Here is a 23,712-nt window from a genome sequence, read left to right as displayed (position 1 = left end):
CAGCATTCCTGCCCCCAATCAGCACGCTGCTTACGCCATCCGTTGGTGCCTAGAGGCGCATTTAGGCCTGCCTGGGGCCGAGGACCCTGGGAGTGTCTGTACCTGTAACCTCTGTCGGCCGGGCTGGGCTCCGTTGACCGGCGCTGCATGTTGGATACTGCGGCAAGGAAACCTGACGGCCGGGCTTGGCTCTGACAGTATCTGTGGCTCCTGGGCTGACTCGGGAAGAGTGATTGAGCGGCCGGGCTCGGCTCCGCTGCTCGTCACACCCGGGACCTGAACTACATCTCCCAGCATTCCTGCCCCCAATCAGCACGCTGCTTAGGCCATCCGTTGGCGCCTGGAGGCGCATTTAGGCCCACCTGGTCCCTCGTCCGCATGGATGCGCGCGAGACGCGCCGGGAGAAGCCCGGGACAAGGGCGGGACCGTCTAAGGCCGTCATAGTCCGAAGGAGGCTGGGCTGGGCCACCCCTCTAGGCTTGATAAAAGAAGCCTGGGTCCCAGGACACTTGTGATCGCGGTGGGAGTGGGCAGGAAGGCAATCACATTGGGACATCAAAACGGAGGTGGTGCCTAAAGGGGGTGCTGAAGGCCCTTACGGTTGGTACGGGTACCCTTGTATGGGTTTCGTAGAGTGTGTGGTGGGAGTATAAGCTGCCTAATACTGTTTGAAGGTACGAGGCTAAACTATAGATAGAATGGCGGGCAAAGTTAGAACACGCTCAACCAAAACCAAGCCCAGGATGCTCACCCCGCTAAAGCTGCTCACACAAGAAAATGGTAAACTGCCCCCACAAATTATCCAACCCACGGCAATCGATCGCTTGCTACAAAAAGCAATTGGGGCAGTCTCCAGTGAAATTGAACGAACAGAGAGACGCCTATCTCTTACCCCGTTAATCGAGCCATTGAACCCAACCCAGGCGCTAGATTGTGAGATTGTGGATACCTTCCCTTCTTGCTCGCAAGAGCTTAGTGCCCTGGACTTACCTTGTGCCCAGCAGATTTCTGAGGGGGAAACGAGGGACCACATCATGGGCACACCAATAGAGGCATGTGGGAAACGTAAATCCAGATCAAAGAAATCTAGAACCGGCAGCGCCCAGTCTAACACAAGAATTAAACCAGGGGAAAGGAGGGAGGTTGAGCCAAAACAATACTCAGTCCCACCAATCTGGCTATCACAAATAGTGGCTGACTTACAAACACATCTGGAAGCTTTTATTGTAAGACAGATTAAACCACTCATAAGCAGATTGGACAAAATTATTAATGAAATGAAAAATAGGGATAGGGCACATAGGTTAGCGGTGGATACGACTAACACCACAAATGTAACTGGCCCCAATTTAGCCCCTGCAATAGAGAGGCAAACTAGCAGATCAGAGGAGGGACAAGCGGCTGGCATGCAGATGCCAATATGAGAGGCCCATATAATGCAGCAAACCGAGATTACTAGACCAAATGAGAGGGATCAGCATAAAGGAGGGAGAGAACAGGGCTTACACATAACATTGAGGGATCACCCAAGTTCCCTGATTACAACTCAGATAAATCAGGCAACTTATCAGCCTGTGAGTGTGCCTAGGATAGCACTCACTGCCCCTCTACCAACGATTAATTTACCACCAGAGGCGTGCCCACTGGTGGTGATTTTTGTGGGGGTCCCAGAATTAAAGGGCGAGCAGAAGGAGTCTCACCAGGAATTAAAAAATAAGATTATACACTGGTTGAGCCACAACAAACCGCTGCCAGAGGGGAAAGACGGGGAGATCCTTTTGGTTAGAAGGGTGAACTGGCTTGGAAATAGGTATAAAGATATTGCAGGTAATTGTATTATTATCAACTTCAGGGACAATAGTGTAGTAAAACATATTCTCAGTGAAGACATAGTAAATTACACTGGGAATATAAAACCTCTGCCCCTGGATTATTTCTACCCTCGCCAGCTTGCCCCTAATGAGGAAACATGCTTTCAGGAAGGACGAAGGGAGAGAATTTACACAAGTCTCCATATGAATCAGAGACATCATGGAGAAAGGCTAGAGATGTGGGAAGGAGGTGCGGCTAGCCGGAGAAACAGGTTTTCCCCCCTGACGTCCTTAGGGGATAATGACTGACTAATTCTTTCTCCCGTTTCAATGTCACCGCAAAGAAATGAGGGAAAGTTAAAAAACGCGGTGGCCTTGAGGGAGGGACAGATGAACCTACTACAGGATCTCTCTCCTCTAGTTAATCGGCCCACGGACAACCCCGAATCACCAGTGACACTGAGGGGAGTAAGAATGGAAGAGATGGCTGACCAGTTAATTACATCTACTGGAGAAATAGCGCACCCCACTAGGGTGGAAAGGGAGATAGAGAGAGGCGAAATCCCCCAGGGTCGCGAGGTAATGAGAAGGGTGTTAAGGCCTACGGGAGGGTCCAATGGGGCACAACAAAACATTCAAAGCCGGGGTCAGGCAAGAAAGGCAGAGGGAGGCTTAAGTATTATCTCCTGGAATACGGCTGGCCTAGCAAGCAAGTTTAATAACCAGGAGTGGAGGGAAAACATCGAATTATTTCAGGTAATTAGTCTCCAGGAAACTTGGGTGACCGACAATAGTTCCTTCCACATACAGGGATATAAATGTTTTTTTACCCCAGCTTTAAAATCTAGCTCAGGTAGTGCTATGGGAGGTTTGTCCCTGTATGTAGACCTAAGGGTGCAAGGTAAATGGTCCAACATAGCAAGCTCATCTCGCAATGTACAGGCTGTAAGGTTTGAGGGTAAGGGACTTGGATTGATTTTATACAATGTTTATAATCTGGGAGAAGGCAGGGAGGAAAATTACACTCTGGGGTATTAGATTCCAAATTGAGTAAGGAATACCCACATACAAATGGGGCAATGAACCCACTTAATATAATCATGGGGGATCTAAACATCCACTTGTGCCCATTTCTGCTCCCAACAAATTCAGATTGGTCACGTTGCCCTGCCAAAAAAGGCCCTCACTTTGCCCATACACCAGAAGGAAGGGTCCTGAGCAAGATTTTGCTCAGCCACGATATGGAACACATGATAAATATGATGGCCACGGGGAGAGATGGAACCCTCCGCCCGACTTTTAAGGGGAGAGGGTGTTAGTCAATTATTGATTATGTTTTAGTTTCTAGGCACCTCAAACACTGGATTGTAGCAGTTGGGATCGAGTGGAGCCCATTCAGTGATTATAACCCTCTAACAATGGTACTCCAGTATCAGGTTCAACCTAGGATATGTTCTGTGGGGGGCATTGTTGAGTGGGTGACAGATCAAGGAAGGCGACTCAAGTGGGCAAAAATAGAGAGTGCTACACTCTAAAGAACCCTGATGGAGCAAGGAAAGCAGCCTATTGAAGAATGCCTAGACATTGAAACTGATGGGCCACAATTACTAAATGCATTTGGGCAGATAACCAGTCTGGTTGAAGGGCTTTTGACATCACGCACCCCCAACAAAAGCCTTTAACCAACCAAGATGGTTCAATAGGGATTGTTCACGGGCCCTAAGGGAGTTGAAAAGCAGCCTTAAACAGAAGCCTCGGGACAAAAATAGGGTAATTCAGTGCAGAGTAAAATATAAGGTTGAGGTCAAAAGGAGAAAATTAGCACTACAGGGGGAAGTGTGGGCAGACTTAAGGGAGGCAGCGGCAAGAAGGGATATCACCAAATTCTGGAGCATAATTAATAAACCCTGCTTTCAAGACAGCAGTGCCCCGGAGGTTGGAACAAACATCCTACCGGAGCAGTGGGTCTCCCACTTTAAGAGCTTGTATAATTACGGCAAGGAGACCGCTGCACCGGAGGGGGGTGCTGCCCCTCAGGAGCAGCTGGTTGAGTTCACCTTAGCAGAAATCACTGAGGGTATTGAGGGACTAACTAAAAATAAAGCACCCGGTCCAGACGGGTCCCCACCTGACCTGTTCATTAGTAATGTAGAGTTGTGGGCCCCGATTATGACAGGGAGACGTTTGGTCTGCCCCGATCTTGGTCAACTGCTATCATTGTGACCATTTTCAAGAAGGGTAACAGGGACAACCCCCAGTGCTATCGGCCCATTTCGCTGATTGATGTCTCTGTTAAGATACTGGGAAGGGTAATTCTTAATAGACTAATTGAATGGACCGAGGAAAAAAAACATCATATCGGACATTCAATATGGTTTTAGATCAGGGAGGTCAACTAGTGATCAATGTTTGAAACTTCATATGCTAGTCGCCAAGTACACTAAAACAAGCAATGAAACTATTTACCTAGGGTTCATGGACTTGGCGGCCGCTTTCGATCATGTAAATAGGGACAAACTCTGGCTAATGATGAGCCAGCTTGGCATTGACCAGGGCCTGATCACCATACTTAGGGAATTACACAGGGACACCACAGCTAGGGTACGTTATAACACTGAGGGGGGCCTTACTGATCCCTTCGTGTGCACTGGTGGGGTGAGACAGGGCTGCATTCTTGCGCCCTTCTTATTCTCACTATATATTAACAACTTAGAGCAGACCCTAATTAACCTAAATACAGACTGTCCAAAAGTTGGTACACGCCATATCCCAGTTCCGCTCTACGCAGATGATGCGGTTCTGTTAGCACGCACTCCGAAAAGCTTACAGTTTTTAATCAATGGCTTCGTCAAGTTTATGGGAACTCTAGATCTTTCCGTCAATCTTGGCAAATCATTTGTAATGACGGTAGGCAATAAACCTCGGTCAAAATTCACGCATAGAATTGGGAGTCACACATTGGAAAAGGTGCAGACCTTCTCCTATTTGGGCCTATTGTTTGATGAGATGTTAAAATTCACCCCCTTGGTAGAGGAGCGATGTGGGAAACTAATATCATCAAATGGTGCAATAACCAGTTATGGGCGGAGGCTAGGGCGATGGTCTCCAGAACAAGCAATGACTCTGTATAGCTCCATATGTTGTTCTAAAGCGATGTATGGTGCCGAAGTCTGGGGATTTGCAGATATAGAACAATTGCAGCGGGAGGAAAATAAAATTGTACGGTCAGTTTTAAAAATTCCCCAGAGCATTCCAGCTGTCATCGCCCATAGAGAGTTGGGGAGGCCATACATTGAAGATATGGTCAAGTACAGACCTATTCTGTCTTGGCTTAATATCTGGACAAACCCAGAAGCTGCGATAAGTAGGCAAATCCTGAGAGACTGTTTAGGAAGAGAAAGAAGCATGAACATACCTTGGCTTAAGTATGTTAAGACTAATTTGGAGAACCTGGGCTATAAAGATCTTTTTTTTAACCCATCAGTAATTAGAGCCCAGGATAAACCCAAGTTAAAAAGATTGTTCCTGGCCCAAAGAAACACAAGCAGAATGATAGAAGAAGGGGCCAAGGGAACAGTGAATGCCCATAGCTCCGTTAAGACCACCGAGGGAATGGAACCTTATCTCTACCTCATGCACAATGCACAGGATAGATTTTTAATATCTCGCTTTAGGCTCAATCTTTTACCACATTTATTAGCTGACCCATTAGGTTTTACTGTATCGATTGAGCAGAAGGGTGCCTGCGGCTGCGACAATAGGTCTCCGCAGGACACCCTTCATTTTGTATTTTTATGTTCTTTGTATTCAATGCCGAGGCGGAGATTTATAATTGAAATCATCAAAAGGGCCAAACTGACTCAAACCAAACCTGCGCTACTTTTCTTACAAAGGGCGGTTGACCCACTGACTCTGTGCTGTATATTGAATTTTATTAAGGTCGCATTGAGACTAAGAGCAACTAGAGGACAGGCGTAAATTGTGATTGTTATGAATTTATGTACCTCCCTTGTGAATATGTATTTCCTTTTTACCAGAGTTCTTATGATGATTTAATTGTTTTTTTTTTTTTTAAAGAAAAAGTATTGTGTATATATATATTACTTGTATGGTTTTTTTAACAACCGAATAAAGGACTACTGAACTGAACTGAACTGAGTACACAACTTTGCCAGAAAAAAGAATTCACTCATCAAACACAGACACAGTCACAGTAACCTAGTTGTCACTTCAGCTGTTGTTTACTCCAGCTCTATTAACTCAAAGAAAATCTGTGTTGGAGCGGATGTATCGCCAAATGTTTCACTGATGTAAGGCGCTAACACACTGACTGACCATTGTGGACTTATCTGTCAAATGCTAGATCTTACATCTTTTCCATTCATGTGCTTTGGTATTTTCTTTTTTAATTCTTCACCAATGAAGTTGGAGATGTCTGCACAGCTTTTTCTTGACTGCAGAACCCCCCTCAGCTATACTCCATTTGCTATATATAAGTCAACAACTACAAAGAGATGTGGGACTGGACTCACCTGGGGTGATAGATCTATTGGGACGTTTTGGTATGGTGTTGGGCTTCCACATTAATTGGCAGAAATCCCAATTAGTTCCTCTCTGCAGGGATGCCACTCTGCCCTAGGACCCACAAAGCCTCATCTGGAAAGCTAACTGCCTTAAATATCTTGGAGTTAAAGTGTATCATGGCCACCAAGACCTCTTGGATGGTGATTTTGGAGCGGCTGTTGGAGTGCTGCTGACTAGCATACATTATTGGACATCCTTAATAGAATAGCAGTGGTCAAGATGGTGGCGCTCCTGAGCCTGCTTTATGTCTTTTCTCCATTGCCCCTACTTGTCTATCACCGGTTGTTCCGAGACCTAGTATCGCTGCTAGTGGAGCTGGTTTGGGATATGGGCAGACGCAGGGTAGTGATGACAAAATTGCAGCATCTTGTGAGGGAAGGAGGGATGGTGGTCCCAGATCTAGAGGTATAATTTTTGCTGGAGCAGCTATATTATTTGCTGGAGCAGCTGTAGTGCTTTGACCAATTTATATACAGTAAGATGAACCCAGAAGAGGGAGTTGTTGGGTTGCTCTTCAATTTGAGGGATCTCATGTGGGTCCTTTTGGCTCCCGGGCCCGCCTGCTCGCTGTTTCCTAGAAACTCCTAGTGATGCAACATAATTGGCGATGCTGCCTACAGCACCCGATCACCTTACTCACCAGATTTACCTCTGCGATGGCTAAAGGTGGTGGCCCAGGGGGGTGGGGTGGTCCCTTGGGGAGGACAGGGGGGTGGGACGCCTAGGCGGTAACCCGGGTGGGAGACCTTTATCAGGGTGGAGAATTGCTCCCCTTTTAGGCCTTGATCGTGGAATTCGATATTGCAGGTGGCCAATTTTTACTACATTAGAAAATAGTGGCCATGATCCGAAACCACTGGGGGACTGGGAAATCAGACCCCACAGTGCAACAAAGCTGTCTGCTGCTTTGTACCACAAGAGGTTGAGTTAAAGTGGTTACCTGCCTAAGCTGAGCCATAGGAGCTAACATTATTACTGCCCTGACAGACCTGAAGGCGAAATGGGAGACGGATTTCAAATTACAGCTTACAGATGTGGATTGGGAGAATACTGAAGCGTATCCCCGCCATTTCCCGTAATGCCAGGTCCAAACAGATTTACTTTCTACCTTTTACACAGGGCTTACCTCACACCTGGCAGGATTAATAGTTTTTATACTGCAGCGGCGGCCACATGCCCTTGGTATGGAGCACTTGGTGGGGGGGAGATGTTCTATATGATGTGGGCCTGCCCCTCCTTGGAGGAGTGCTTCGAAACAGTGATAGATTGCATCTATAATATTACTCACCAGGCAATCCCTTGCACCCACCGATTGGCCTTCTTGGGACATTCCTGCTCCCAACCAAACGCAAAACAACCACGTTCACTGACCTGGCACTGATTCTGGCAAAAAGGAAACACAGTATGCACTGGAAGGCTCCTGGGGAACCAAGACAAGCTAAATGGCAAGAGGAACTCACCAAATGGGTGGGGCTTGAAAGTACAGTAATACTCTGGGAACAATTGATTGGTCTGCGGCATGTGAACTCCTACTGGATTGTCTTATGGCCCTGACTTAGACACGGTCACCGACACACCGTATAGCTCTTTGTTGACAGCAGAGGACTTGAGGACTCACATCGCCTGAACATCTTTGCATCTGAAGGGGGGCTGAGGGAGGAGGGAGCAGAACACGCAGAGCATGCTCTCAAACTCTGTTACCCTGTGTGGGAATTAATGTGCAACAGCATGGCAAGGGGTATAGGGGAGGGAAGGATGGGGGTAGGGTGGTTTCTTCAATGTAAGTGGCAATGGAGCATCCATCCTGATAGAATATGCAATGCGTTTCAAACTTTTAGGTGAAAGATGGGACATCCTTCTATCTACTCTGTAACTATGCAGTGCACGAAACATTGAATATGTTGACTGTGATATGTCTCACCTGCTACTGTCATTTTAGTAAACCATAAACTTTTGTTTAAAAAAAGTAATCAAATACAGGCATGTCAGAAAAAGGATGATCTTGTTTTATAATCATGTTTACTGCTCTGAAAATCTGATATATTCCCTCCTTTGGTTTGTATTCTGTTTCTGAACAGTCTTTTCAAGATCGTTTTGCATTGCTTGAAGCAGATTTTTCTCTACCTGCTGGTGGACATAACTGTCTCTGTGTTCATATGTGTTCTTTCACAGTGCAATTTGTTGCTTTTTACTGTAATTCAATAAGAGATTGACTTCACTTCTTAGATGATAATATGCTTGTGTGCTCTGTGTATAAAGTCAAGTTACCTTCTTTAGCCCACACACTACCCCCTAGTAGTCCCTTCCTAATATTTTGTTAGTGATTTTTAGATTTGAAATATTTGGCTTGCTCTTCTGCGCAACTAGTTGATAACTAACTAGTATGCTCTAAATTCTTAGAGGAATTGGTGGCATCATTGGCATGAACTTTGACCATTGTTCCAATATTCCTTCTCAGTTTCAATGTGTTTCTTCTACGTCCCGTAACGCAGTTGGAAAATTTGCCAAAATGATTTGATCCTGCTCAGCAAATCTGCTACTGCAATGGTCATTGGGTACTGTTTCAGAACTATTTTGTTCTTCTTTGTGCTTTGCTTTATTGAAAAAAGTGACATTTGACAACTGTAGCCATCAAAAATGAATAAACACGGAACATTTGGTCAGTCTGCAACTGGGAAAGAGGATTCCTGTGTGAACTTTACCTGTCTGCACTGTCCATGTCTCTACCTGACAGTGCTTTCCATTATAACTTAATGAAAGAGACAATGTATAAAGAGGGCAGAGCTTGGCCTCATGAATGATGGGCAATCCCTGATTTTGTTCCTCAGAATGACTCCAGCAAAATCTGTTTTTGATGATATTGGGGGCACAGCTATTACCCCTGAGATGAGCACTCAGACTGCAGCTGCCTCTGTGCCAGAGAGGACACCACCAGTCTGACCTACAGTCATAGTAAGGCCGCTTGTGCGGCACCCCAGTTGTGGCTTTGGGGCCAAGATTGCATCTTGTGGGGGGGCGTTTGGCAGTGTTACTGTGGGGACCCAGACCTACTATTCCCTCAAGAATACTCGAGGAAGCTAGAACCACCCCACACAGAGTGGCAAGGGCAGTGTCATTTATTTCAAGCAAATTACTTTAATGACAGCCAGTGCAGAAAAGCTACCTGGAGAGCAAAACCCCACAGTTATACAACTGGTAAAGGAGAACTAAATCACTCTGATTATTGGCCACCTGGACTGAATTTAGGCACCATCCACATGTGACCCTTACTGCCGACCTACAGAAAGCCTCTGTGCAACCCCAATGACAATAAGCAGACAGTCACAGCTAATTAGAGGGTCAACAGTGCTTCGACTTACCCCTACCAACACATGCATGGCAAGACTCAGTCTTCTCTCACTGTCCTCCAAGGTGACAGTCATTTATAGGGAAAGTATATGAATAACCTCAAGCTGGAAAACAGGTCCTTGTGTTTATGTCGGGAACACATTGAAAGCAATGTCAATAATTAATACAAGGACGCAGTAGCCTGGAAAGTCCTTTTCTACTTGCTCACCTTGGATAAACATTTCTATCTCTGTCTACTACCTATGATTGCTTGGTCAGGACCATGCCCCATTGTGGATGCCAGACACACAATCCTACCCCCTGGAATGTGGACTCTGTACAGTTGGCCATAGACTTTGATTCATTTTTATCATTCAGGGCAGTGGTCACTAACTGTCAACAAACTACAAGGTGTAGTTGTTACAAAAACACCCAACTGAGACACATTTACTCATACATCGCCTGGGGACTGTAAATGCCACTGTCCTGCTGCAATTCTTATGTACCATACTGCACAAATACCTAGACTTGCGACCAAAATGGACTGTACACTGCATTACGCTGTAGTACCTATGTCTTCATCTCCAACAGTGTGAGAGGTGTTCTTCATTGAAGAAATTGTCAGATGTGATTTTGGATGCCATCATGAAAGGACTTGCTGACATTGATGCAATCATGTCCAAGCTAGAGTCCAAAGTGAGAGATGTGTTTCACTGAGATAAACTTGATCACAACCAACATCATAAACTCGGATGTCCATCTGGAGTCAGCTGAAAAATAGCCGAAAACAGTGGAGGAGAAATTAGATACTTGTTCGTAATGAGGTCAGGATGGGTGAAACTTGCAGCATAAGCTAATGGATTTGAAAGACAACTCCAGGCACAACAACATTTGTTTTTTTGGCCATTCCTGTAGCGGCTAAAAAAACAATTTAGTAGGCGTCCTGTTCCGATAACTATTCAGAACACACTTCCAACAAATCTTGTAGCACTGCAACAAATGGCAGATTATATCCAATAAATGTCGGTTTCCTGTACTACCTACACAACACAGCCATGCTACAGGCAGCGACAAAGGCAAAATGGGTCATTACTCCTTTAAGGATGTCTGATCTTTTGACCACACATCTGAAACAAATGTCAAGAGGAGGAGGATATGTCTGCCCCTTTTTGCTAGACTGCAACAGTGGAACAGTAAGTATGGACATTTTGATCCAGCAACTACGATCATCCTCATGAATGTGAAAACGTCTCTGTAAATAGAAATGAATGAATAGGATGATTTTTGGACACCCCAAACTCTGCTTACATTGACAGCAAGGGATCTCCCTGAACATCAGGACCAGAATGATTCCACAAACCACACCGAGGATATATTGGGATCACAAGGTACAATACTATTCTACTAGGTTGTCCTGCAAGCCATTGGATAGAGACAACCCAAACCAGATAGTTGGGAAGCTCTCCAATAACTGAGACAAACTGAGGTTTCCCATGAAAGAGGGTACAGTAACACACAAAGTTATAGATTAATAATTTCACAGGGATCTAGCAGCTTGATTTCCACATCTATCCATGTATCCTTTCATGAGACCATGCTGTTTCCCGTATTGATCTGCCTGATGTTACAGTGCTTGACCCTTGTAACGACTCACAGCTATCCCATCCTTAAACCTTATCCTTGATTCAGTAATACTAGTTTAGTGTTGATAGCCAACCATATCTCAATATTACCTGGACAACTATATCACTTCTGTCTTTCACATCAGACGGATACTATGATGTCATGAGAGACCCACGCTCAACTCTGCTAAATCACAATATGTGGACCTCCACAGATTATCTTTCTCCACCCAGTGCTTTTATAGATGGCCAACATACCACCTCCTTACCATATTCTGCCAAAAGCGATGGTGTATTGGTGCCAATAGAAAAATATCCCTCCCCTATTTTATTTAGACCATATATGGCATGGTGCCATTAACGTCACCACATGACACAGGAATAGAACTTCTGGGACCACAGTGTGGGATATTACCACACAACCTTAAGGCTTATATTCTCTTACCCCTCCCCCAGACACTCTAAACACCCCAGCGCTCCTCCCTATATCCCTACACCTGCTTTTAGCCTTCTCATTTATCATTCCTGGTACATCTTAGGTGTATTATGTGAGCTACATAATACATTTATACATTTTAATGCCTGCCATATGGTTAATTGAATCTATTTCATATATAGTGTGTGGCCCTACTACCAATTAAGGGTCTTTTACCCCAGACCTTATTAAAAACCAATTACCTCAAATCAAAGGGATCTGATATTGCTATACTTCAGGAGACACTCCGATCAGAGAAAGAACTACTAAAATTAGAAATATATGGGGTGTGAACAGTAGTCAGCAGGAGCCAAACAACCTCCTGACAGGGTGAACCTGTCACATTTGCAGACAGAGTTGAAACTAAACTACAATGGAGAAAATGTAGTCTTGAACCTGGCTCAGCATTTCATGTGGAAACCCTGAACCGACAACCAGCCGCAACACCAAGAAGACTAGCGGCAAACCCGTCCAGTTAACAACGAGCGGACCACGAACACACAAGACAGTCAACATGCAACATCTCAATGCCTCCAAGCCAATGAGCCTGCTCTATCCTTACCCAAACTAAGGAGCGGAACACCTTCCGAGATGGTAAGAGACTACATCAACAAATATGACGCTTAGAAACAAGACTAGAGTTAATTACCACTGACCCCAGCCCTGGTCCCACAGTCTAAACCCCTGCACCCTCAATCTCCTTATGCCCAGCCCTGAATCTGGCACCACAATCTCCATTCCTTGAACCACAATTCCCTGTAGCCAATCCTTAACTCACAGGCTACACTCATAGACCCACAGTTACATAGAGCCCATCCCTGCCCCCCACAATTCTTTGCAGCCTAGCCCTAGCCCAATGGTACCCAACTGCCCAGATCTGGACCCAGCGTCTTTGACTTGGCCTCACAGACCAGACCAACAATCCCCTGCCACCTAGCCCTCGTACTGCTGTCTCCTATAGCCTATCCTCAATCCCATGGTCCTCAGCAATCTATCCCTGTGTAAGGATGCACTAACTTTGCAATCCAAGGGATTAATGTGAACATCTATAATGCTCAAAACTCGCTGCCAACCTTACACTAAAACATGTAGGTTAGATTAGAAGTAGACCTGATGAAATGAGAATTGTACTAGAGAGAGAAACAGAGGCAAAAGTTATCATCAGGTGGCCTGATAGCACAGCTGACCTTGATCTGCACTGCAAATAAAAAGACCAGAGACACATTTAGATTGGCTATGATATTGACTTTGACATCTAACCTCTGATGTTGCATATGATATACCTGCTGCCTCTCTCTGTAGTTCCCATTCTGTATTTTTCCTCAGCTGAAATATCATTGAAGTTCATATGATAGCTGTGAGCAACCCGCTGGATAATTATATGTTGTTTGCTGAAAAAGGCTACCTGCAGTATTATATGATAACTTTCCATGGCTCAGATTACTTTCAGTGGAAAGGGTTGATAACTGTACAATGAAAAACATTCATTAGTATCATATACTTTGCCTACACCATAACCAATCATGTAATCATTCTAATAAAGACCTTAATCCCATAGTTATTTTAAGAACAATAATTAAGCTTGATTCCACTGACTCATCCTGAGGAGGCAATGAAATCAATATTGAATTTGGGTTCTTAATCCTAACGGATGACTCCTTGTGGAAATAAACACGTGTAAAACTAAAGTTTGTAATCTTATCGGAGGACTCTTTGTGAAAATGTAACAATGTGCAAAATATGAGTTTGGAAGTCTTAGATTAACAGATTACAAGGACTCGAGTTTTTAAACAGCAAGTCTTTGCTATAGCAACTAAGTATCTCAAATGTCTTGCAAGGATGCTATGGACCATGAGAAACTTATGTTCAAGATTGCCGTCACTATTTGTAAGTCTTGTGAGAGTCCTGGTGTTCCATGGGACATGTGGTCCTTCTAGCCTTCACTCAGATGGTGATCATAGTGCATACCTCTGAGAGGCAAGGCAGGGCAACCTCACACTGTGCACCACTCCATCCTCTTCTGCTCCTGAAGTCATGTATCATTAGGAGATTCATCGTGTTGTGTTTAGCAGGACTGGTTCCAAGAGGTAAACACATCCATCCAATGTCTTGGCAAGTGGGCTCCTGGTTTTACTCAATAAAGGTTGTAAATTTTCTTAACAGACAAGGAGCATTAGGGTTTGTGACCAGTTCACACGATTGCTCCTTAGGGGCGAACCCTTTCAAATGAAGCAAGCACTTTAATTGCTAGAAATTTTGGGATGCCTTTGTACATCCAAAATACTAAGTACTTCATATTCTTTTAAAGCATTAACCTGAATTGGTGCAGGATTCAGGGCAAGACACTTTTTACGTGTAGATTGCAACTTAATAGCATGCTTCAATTATAAATTCTATGTGAGTAGCCAACTTTTACACTCATTTGATATTTGGATGCGCAATTATTTTTTAATTGGCATATAGCAAATAGCTAGCCTTAGCATTGTATAATGACATTTGTACTGACATGAATCTTTTGAAGTTTAGATGTTTGTGTATTGGTGCCACTAATTTAGAAGACAGTAAATACATGTGCAAAATTCTAAGCTGAAGGCCATACAGAACAAAAGAAAAGTTGGCGCCCCTATGGCAAAATGCTCAGTTCTGTTCTATGTTAAATCGTCTGCATCTTACTCCAAGCCTGTTCTTGCAATAATGCTTGATACCTCAAATAATGTGAACTTTTAATTTGAATGCAAATAGAGCATGTTTGAACACATTGCATAACATCTGGAAACAAGTTAGCTAGCGAAAGTACCTTTAAACTGCTCTGCCTCCTCTTAATATAATAATTTATCTTTTTCAACTCTGTCTTACTTTTCTCTAACACAAACAGCACAGCCCCTGATATTTATCACGCAGGATATATACATATATATTTATCTCCTAGGCAACCCCTTGGCATTGGGCCTGGCAATAGTATCACACGCAGGCACTGGGTTAGTCTCTAAATGTATATTGGAGTGGGACCCCCCTAACACACCAAATATTATAGGGGTTGTCGTCTGAGAGAAATCTATGTGTAAATCCTGTGTGGTAAGTATCAGGGGTTGTGCATTCTGTATTGGCTTTTTGAGTGGAGGGTGTCCTTGACACAGAATCCCTCTTCAGATCCTGTTGATTTGATCCTTTTCCAGTAAGCCAACATCCTTAATAGTTTTTCAATCTCTATGAGGCCTAGAGCATCCTTATCCCCATGGCAAGAAGAGGCAATTTAAATTATTTGGGAGAAAATTTAAAATATGCGCCAGCAGTGATAGGATACATCCCAGTTTTCTCTTACTTGCCATGGTGAATTACCTAAATGGGTTCAATGGGTTCAAAAGCAAAAATTTGGTGTGTTCAATTTCCTTTTTATGACATATTTTGTCACAGATGAGAGGCCCAACCACACATGTGGGGTACAGTTTTATCAGGAGAAGTCTGGAAATACTTGGTGATATGACTTTTGTGAATTCTCACAGATTCTGTAACTTTCCCTCACAGAAAACTGATGAAAATATGTCATTGTAGACAAAGTTTGAGTTTGTAAAACATTGTGGGTAAGAAAACATTGTGGGATTCACACTTGTAACACCACTTGAGACTCCTCTGGTTGTCTAGTTTTCAGAAATAACTAGGTTCAGTAGGTTTGCGTAGTTATCCCCTGAGCTTGGCCCAAATACCTCATCTTTGCACATCGTCAAAATAGGTACATTTTCATGGAGAAAAGTGGATGTCTCCATATGTAGGCAATAGTCCCATCCACACAACTGTGGTATCATTTTTCTCTGTGTTTCTCACTCTGAGTGTATTTTAGTGTAATTGTATTTATATAGCACTTACTACCCCTGATGAGGCATTAAAGTGGTTTGCAGAGAGTATTCTGCAATTCCAGAATCTAAGGTTAAAGGTTAATGTAGTGGTTATTAGGATTAATATTGTGCTCTCAATGAAAGCATTCTGTGCATTTACTCCAGTTTCTTCATGCTAAGTAAATTAATAGGACGTAGATGTAATAATTAGTGGGTGTATGTGAAGTCATCTAAATGGCTGATGGATTGAACAGATAGGTTAAAGGATATTAAGTGTTACTAGGTTGCCCGGGAATGGTTTCAAAGAAGGAGAAGTTGTGATCTATGAAATGAGGTGTGGGGATTTGGATAGAAGGTTGCAGACTGTCATTTGATAGAAAGAAGTAAGAGGAAACAATTGATAGCTTAAAGTCAAGGTACATTTTTCAGGTAGGGTTTTAGGAATATAGTTGGTGTATGCTTTGTGGGGTAGCATGTAATCTGAGGATGTATAACAGTAAAGAGTAACAACATTATTTGCATCAGTCAGTGTATTGTATTGTAGCAATTATATAGCGCTTTCTACCACTGTGTGAGGTGCCTAAGCACTTATCTGCATTGATAGCATGCTACACCATGACTGTCAGTGGTTGGAAATATATTATCTTTGATTTGAACCTGTGTGGGAAGTATAATGACCAACTAGGCGCGGGTATCGATATATGGGATACAACGCTTGATAGAGTGATGCATGAGGAAGTGTTGAGTAACAGGCAAATCTTTTCATAGTTTGAGGTGTATTGGCAGCACTGATTAGTTCTGAAGGGTCCTTTATTCTGTTGGTAATTTTCCCATTTCATATGCTGGTTGGGACAGGAGTTATTCTAGCCTCAGATCTTATGGGTCTGTGGGGTGGAGGTACGGGGAGGATAACAGGTGCAGAGAAGGAATGCATGACAATCAAATGTGTTACATGAATTAGATATTTATTAAGGATCTGAAATACTAAAGTAGGAAGGTCAGGTGGAAGTTTAAATAGCAAAGAAAAGAGCTAATGTTGAAAAGTAGTTTTAGCTTAGATGAAAATTGCTCCATCCTATTCATCTTTTGAGTGCACTAATCAGAAAGCACATATATATCCTGAGCTTGGACAGGTACAATAGTGATTATGTGACTTCAGCAGGTTAGTCTGTGGTGAATCCCCCTATCATGATGCAAGAGAAAAGTAGAGTGGGTAGGTATATTACACCCAGGTGTTGCAAAAGGAGGTTTTTTCGAAGGTGTGGCCTACCCAGGTACATATATTGCTTTTTGGGTGGTAGGTGTGCACCATTTGAGAATTATAATACTATATTGTACTAAACTATTGGAATCCCTATGACAACTAGGATACCTCCTTGAAGTGGGTCCATTTGTTAGGCGATGTTCTGCTCATAGCAGTATTCAGTTCTTGACTAGAGTGCACATAAAGGTTCAAATTGTTTAATTTAGAGTCAAAGAATAATGTAAATCTGAAGTCCTCACATTTGTTATCTGGGGTTGAGATTGTAAATTGAATACGGGAAGGTGGGTTAGTTGCATTTTTTATGAAGCTGTAAATGATGGCTTGAGACACCATAATTATTCAATTTCTTTCAGAGATGTTCTTTCTCCATTGAGGTCTCCTGACTAGCATGCCATTTGTATAGGTTTATTTATTTCTAGGTTCAGTGTGCTAGGTCATTTAGCATTTGCTACATAGTAAGCCCTGGCTGAGGGTAATTAGAAAGGGAGTCATAAGTGTGTGAGAAAGAAATATGTGTGGTTGATAACAATGACAGCTGATAACAGACATGATGAGAGAAATTGTATGTCATTTCTTACCTTTCGCTAATAATAACAATATATATTAAATTGGTAAAGCAATAATGGAAAAACTAGTAGCTATATGCATTACTCAGAAGAATGTCAAATAAAGTAAATACATTCAAGTTGTTCTTCTAGCCTAGGGCTAAGAGCGTTGTTGCGTTTTCCGGGGTCGATAACTACAATTCAAAATAATTTATTTCCAAGAATCCATTCTTATAGAAATACACGGATCACTGTACAGCAAACTGACCAAACATACATAGATTCAGATATTAGATTTAAAACGTATTAGCATACATACAAACCTGGAGACTTATTTATCTACTGCTTTTGCATATTACAGCCAGAAAACAAATAAATTCATACCTCATTGCGCATAACACTCACTTTAGCTCTTCTTCTTCTAGCATAATTAATCACAAATATTAAAAAATGCTAGATACATTATTGCACACCATCGTTTAGCAAAAAGATCTGAACTGTAAGAGCATAACATGCTTTGTAATTGGAATTGCAATATCAAGGTGCTTCATTGAACATAAAATGACTTGTTCCTCATTTCGGATTCCGATTTCATACTTCTTAAAAATTGGGCACAGAACATTTTTCCTCTCATTCAAAAATTGAGGGCAGTTGCAGCTGAGAAATAAGTGCACTACTATGTATTTAATTTTTAAATCACACAAACAGTAACCATTATTGTCCAAAACTCCACTCCTAAACCCTGGAGTTCGCCTTCCGGGACTTACACCTATGAGGAAACAGAGAATTGTTTTCATTATTCTTTTATTCGTAATCCTACACAAATAGGGAAAACACCCTGCATCATCACAGTATTTGTTGGGACAATTTTGTTATTTCATCTTCCCCAAATAAAGTCTATCCCGAAGTACAGTAGATTCCCTCACCCCATCTTTAAGTGTCGCCTTCAATTGATCAAATGGCATAGACTTATCAGTCTCAAAGATGTCAATTCCTAAATCAGAATCTGCGATAAATTAGCCACTGAGCTGTGAGAACACATCAACGCGAGACTTTATGTCTAGTAACCTTAATGAAGAAAGTTTTCTTTATCATATTGATGATAAATGCCAAACAGGAACCTTAGCACACAAGATTGAGCTGCTAGAGTCCAGGCATTTAGGCTCAGTTCCCACCTGATAGCATGAATCATTGATTGTTTTTCAGAGGCCCAGATGGGCCTTTAGGCAGAGGCTTTTGAGGCACTCGTGAGGGCATATTTACAGGAGAATGGCAGAGCACGACGTTAAGCTTAAGCCGAAATTGCTAACACCGCGCTCCGCCATTCTGAAAATGCAGAGGGGCGCCGTATTTGCAAGAATGCGGCACACGTTGCGGCTGCAGGAATCGCCAGCACTCCCGCCCCCACGCTCTTACATTCGGCCGAAAATGGAGGGACCTCCATGGGCAGCCTAAGGCCTAGCCATGCCACAGCAAACCCACAATCACTCTTGCTAAGAATGCTCTCCTGCCATCATTCTCCACTCACAGGTACTAGGAAGCCATTTCTAGCGCAAGTTTCTAAGATGGCTTATTGTAAGCATTCCCCACGTGCATCCTAACAAGCTATACGCCTCACCTAAAAATGATAAAATCAAATTTTCCCTCATGTGTGATGCAAGACGAAAGGGAGATAACAATGTTACGTGTTAATGTGTTTTGTAAACACTGCACAAACACAATCCTTAGCAAATTTCTTGGTGCCAAAATGTCTTAACACTGATAACCACTGTTTAAAAAAAATGTAAACCCTCGAAAATACCAATTGAGCTTCATAAAAAAATGCAAGGATAACAGGAACCTTAAATAATGAACTAGTCACAGATATTGATTTGATCCCCTAGAGCACATGTGCCTTTTACACGTGTGTGCTGAGTGCTCCAGTATTTTGTTGAAAGAAATGATGTGGTTTTTCTAGATTTAAATAGCTGAGGGGCAGAGACAGTCTATATCTATTCATTAAAGATGAATAATGTTTCAGTTGTGACAGGATCTGTTATAAGCTCTTGGCAACCAGTGTTTTGACTGATTGCTGGCAAGGTTTGCAGTTCATATCTGTTTACTCTAAGTATAAAACCTTTGATCGTGTACACAAGTAGCTGTTCTCAGTTTCAACTGGAGAGTGGGTGGAATGACATGAACATTATACTGCATTTCAAATACATTGTCAGTGTAATAACACACGAAAGAAGCTTTAGATGGCATGCCAGACATTGACAATTTAGAGTTCCGCCTGTACATCTTATGTGGTGAACCTTGTAGCTTGACAGTTCAGCACAAGATTGATGCAATATGGTATGTAAACTTTTGTTCGTTTCTTATATACAATTGCATCTCCCTTTTAGATGGCTCCAGTCTACTTATCACTGTCATGTTTATCGGAAATATGCTGTGAGTGAGGTGCTTAAAAGTTTTTTTATCATTAATGTAATTGTTAGCAGTTACCTAAGTAGGCCATTTTTGCAAAATAATACCTTGAAAAAAACTGTTACATAATATAATAAATAGAATCGTATCTCTATTAATCTTGTCATATTACATTTTTTAAAGTACTATCCCAGTACTTCCCACACTGACATTTCCATGTCTTAGACACGTTCTAATGTCATACTTAAAGGAGTAACTTAAAACAGGTTAAGCCATCTAGAGATACCCGCCATCTTGGCCTCTGAGCATGGTGGAGCACAAAAATCTAATGAGGGGGAGTTTGTTACTGAAACTGAAAAGCACTTGATCCACTTGAAGTTTTCTCCAAGCAGCTGCAGGTGACTGTTTGTCTTTCCTGTTCGCTGCCCCCATGGTTGTGAGAAAGCAAAAGACACACAATTGATGGACGGAATGCAGAACAAATCAAAACATTCACCCTCAGTCAAGAGATCTAGGTTAAATCCATCATTCCTTTGCTCACCATGCCACCCCAGTTTAGACCTGGCCATATGCAAATCAGGCCTTGACCCTGTGCCCTATGGGAACAGTCCAGCCCGAACTGCCAAGCCAGGTCCTCCCTGGACCGGAAACAAGCATCCTAGGACCGGTTTTGGGGTTTCACCTTTCCTCATCAGCCAGGATAGCTTGATTCCAGTGGCACAGTGAGCCCATAACCCACGTCTGGGCATAACTGGAGCACTTAGGGCGAGAAAGCTAAAGACACATAGAGTGAGCTAAAGAATGATGATGGATTCAACCCAGATCTTTGACTGGGGGTGAGGGTTTGAAAAGTTTCAGTACTCCGTCCATCATCTCTTTGTGTTTGCTTTGTTCGCCCTAAGTTGGCAGGGTATGCCCAGACTTGGGTCCCTTGCTCACTTTGCCACTGGATTCAAGCTAGCCTGGCTGAAGAGGGCTGTTAGCCCGAAACCGGTCCCAGGATGCTTGTTTCCGGTCCAGGGAAGACATGGCTTGGCAGTTCGGGCTGCACTGTTCCCCTGAGGCACAGGGTCAAGACTGATTTGCATATAGCTGTGTCTGAACTGGGGTGGCAGAGTGAGCTAAAGAATGATGATTGATTCAACCCAGATCTTTGACTGGGGGTGAGGGTTTGAAAAGTTTCAGCACTCCGTCCATCATCTCCTTGTGTTTGTTTTGTTCGCCCATGGTTGTAAACAACAATACCAAAATTCCGAAGATTACACTCTTTTTTTTTTTTTTTTTTTTTTTTTTTAAAAGTTTTTATTGAACAATAATGCGATTACAAGCACGGGCCTACAACCACCAGGGCCGGCCGCTAAGTACAGAATGAAATATACATTTATCAAAGCTGCAGTCGGTTCCCGGGGGTCGGCCCTGTAGTGAGTCCGGATAGTTCTAGAGGCACAGGAGACTTAGATCCAAAAAACACAGAAAACTAAAAGAAAAACAAAAGGCGAGGCATAAAGGCAAACGGCGCAGGTCAGGCTTCCTCCGGGGAACTCCAGGTCAGACCATTAAGCAGCACACGAAAGGAAGGAGTACCGGGAGGCTGGGGACGGGGGGGGGGGCCAAGGGAACTGAACGTCCATATGTAGTCATTCCAAAAGGTGCCCGGAACCGTCAAGGGTCAGGGGGACATGGCGATATCGGTGTCCACCAGGGGGGGCGTACAGATACCCCCACGATATGCATTCCATTGCCCCCAGATTCTGCCCCATGCCCCCGGCTTACCACGGGCAACATACACAGTCTTCTCCCTGAACATACACCAGTCCATATTCTCCTTCCATACTGACACGGTGGGCGGCCGCTGGGCACCCCAAAGCTGCGCTATATCTCTCTTGGCAATCATGTTCCCCAGGGCCGCCCACCGAGTCTGAGCCGCGCTATAATCATTGGGCTCCCACACATTCAGGACACAGCGACGCACCTCCGGCAGCAGCACAACCCCAGTGACCTGTCCCATAACCGTATGTACCCGGCGCCAGTAGTCCGCCACCTCGCGGCACTCCCACAGGATATGGAGAAAGGTGGCACTGAGCCCACAACCCCGCTTACAGAGCCCATCGTCGGAATATCCCATCGAGACCAAGCGAGGACCCGTCACATACACCCGGTGAAGAATCTTAAGCTGTACCAACCGGAGACGGGCTGGAATGGCGACCTCTTTGGGGGACGACAGTGCAGACTGCCAGTCCTCGTCGTCCAATTCCACCCCATCCCCCGTCCAAGCCTCCCGAAGGCGCACCAAGAGGTCAGCCCGATGATTAATCAGTTTCTTATAAATTAAAGAAATAGTGCTGTCCGGGACATGTCCGTCAAGTATGCGGTCCTCGAGGGGCGAGGAAACCGGGATCGTGGTCCCCTCTCCAAAGACCGAGAGCAGGGCGTGTCGAACCTGGGCATAGCGGAAGAACTCCCTGTCCGTAAGCTCATATTCGGCCTGAAGAGCCGCGAAAGTCTTAACCGCGCCCTTATGCCACAGGTCTCCCACTTTGCTGATACCAATCGTGTCCCACTGGTCAAACCCCTTCGTAGTCCAGAGGCTCCCCAGGCGATCGGAGGCAAACAAAGGAGTAGCACATGTCAGTCGCTCACCCCAGCCCGTGGCCGCAGTGGCGGCCCTCCAGGTCCGCACAGCAATCTTAGTAGGACCCGTAAGGGTCCGGCCAGCCGAGCGGGAGTACAGCGCCCTGTTATAGTCCCCGCCGGGAAGCAGGAACTTGTCCATCTCATACGCCGGGTTCATGCCAGGCGCATACGTGGCATGGTTGATGGCCGAAAGCTGCGCGGCCCAATAATACCTGCGAATGTCGGGAAGCGCGATGCCCCCGTCATACCAGGGGAGAGTAAGCTTAGCAAGAGCAATACGCGCCCGCCCGTCCCACACCAGTCTCCTCTGCAGGCTCTCTACCTCCCGAAAGTAGGCCACTGGGATGACGTCGAAGGAATTCTGGAGTGCATAGAGGAACCTGGGAAGGGACATCATTTTGAACAGCGCGGCCCGACCCAGCGGGGACAGGGGCAGCCTGCACCACCGGGCCGTATCCTCTCGCAATCGCCGAAGCGGACGCAGGAGATTCAGCTCATAGCGAGCCACCGGGTCCAGCGAAACGTACATCCCCAGGTACTTAAAGCCGCTCAGTGATACCTGGATCGGAAGCCGAGGCGGTAGGAGTGGAGGACCACCGGAGATCGGATAGACGCAGGATTTAGACCAATTGATCGTGAGACCCGAATTATTCCCAAAGGAAGTCAGAACGTCAAAGAGGACGTTGAGCGACTGCCGCGGTGAGGTGAGATATAGGAGAATATCGTCCGCATACAGCGAAACCCGATCTTCAAAGCCCGGGGCCCACCGGATCCCTCGAAGCGAGGGCTCCCAGCGGAGCCAAGCCGCGAGTGGCTCCAGGGCGAGAGCGAAGAGCAAAGGGGACAACGGGCATCCCTGCCTCGTGCCCCTGCCGAGGGCAAAGGGCCGAGAGACCCGCCCGTTCACCACCACCTGAGCCATGGGTCCCGTGTACAGAAGCTTCACCCAGCCAATAAATCCTTCCCCAAAGCCAAATTTAGCCAAGACAGCCCAGAGGAATGGCCACTCGATGGTGTCAAAAGCCATCGTGGCATCCAAAGAAACCAGCACGGCCGGTTCGGGGAGGAGCTCCGCCCTGGCAAGGGCGCCATGAAGACGCCGCAAGTTAAGAGCGGTGTTACGATGCGGGATGAATCCGCATTGGTCCGGATGAATCAGATCGCACACGACGCTCAACAGACGATTGGCAAGGACTTTCGCCAGGATCTT

The 23,712-nt window shown here is 44.6% G+C and overlaps 1 protein-coding gene across 1 annotated transcript in view; it reads left to right on the top strand.

Moving 5' to 3' along the window:
• LOC146831207 (uncharacterized) overlaps positions 1-23,712 on the top strand; it is a 91,713-nt gene that overhangs the window by 48,297 nt on the left and 19,704 nt on the right. The window contains exon 5 of the mRNA XM_085603853.1: positions 10,315-10,419. Within this exon, the coding sequence (XP_085459979.1) occupies positions 10,315-10,419 (105 nt within the window). The remainder of the gene's footprint in view (positions 1-10,314; positions 10,420-23,712) is intronic.

The sequence above is a fragment of the Triturus cristatus genome, chromosome 5_1, assembly GCF_964204655.1.
Source record: "Triturus cristatus chromosome 5_1, aTriCri1.1, whole genome shotgun sequence".
Lineage (NCBI taxonomy): Eukaryota > Metazoa > Chordata > Amphibia > Caudata > Salamandridae > Triturus > Triturus cristatus.
This window is presented reverse-complemented; position numbering and strand designations above follow the sequence as displayed.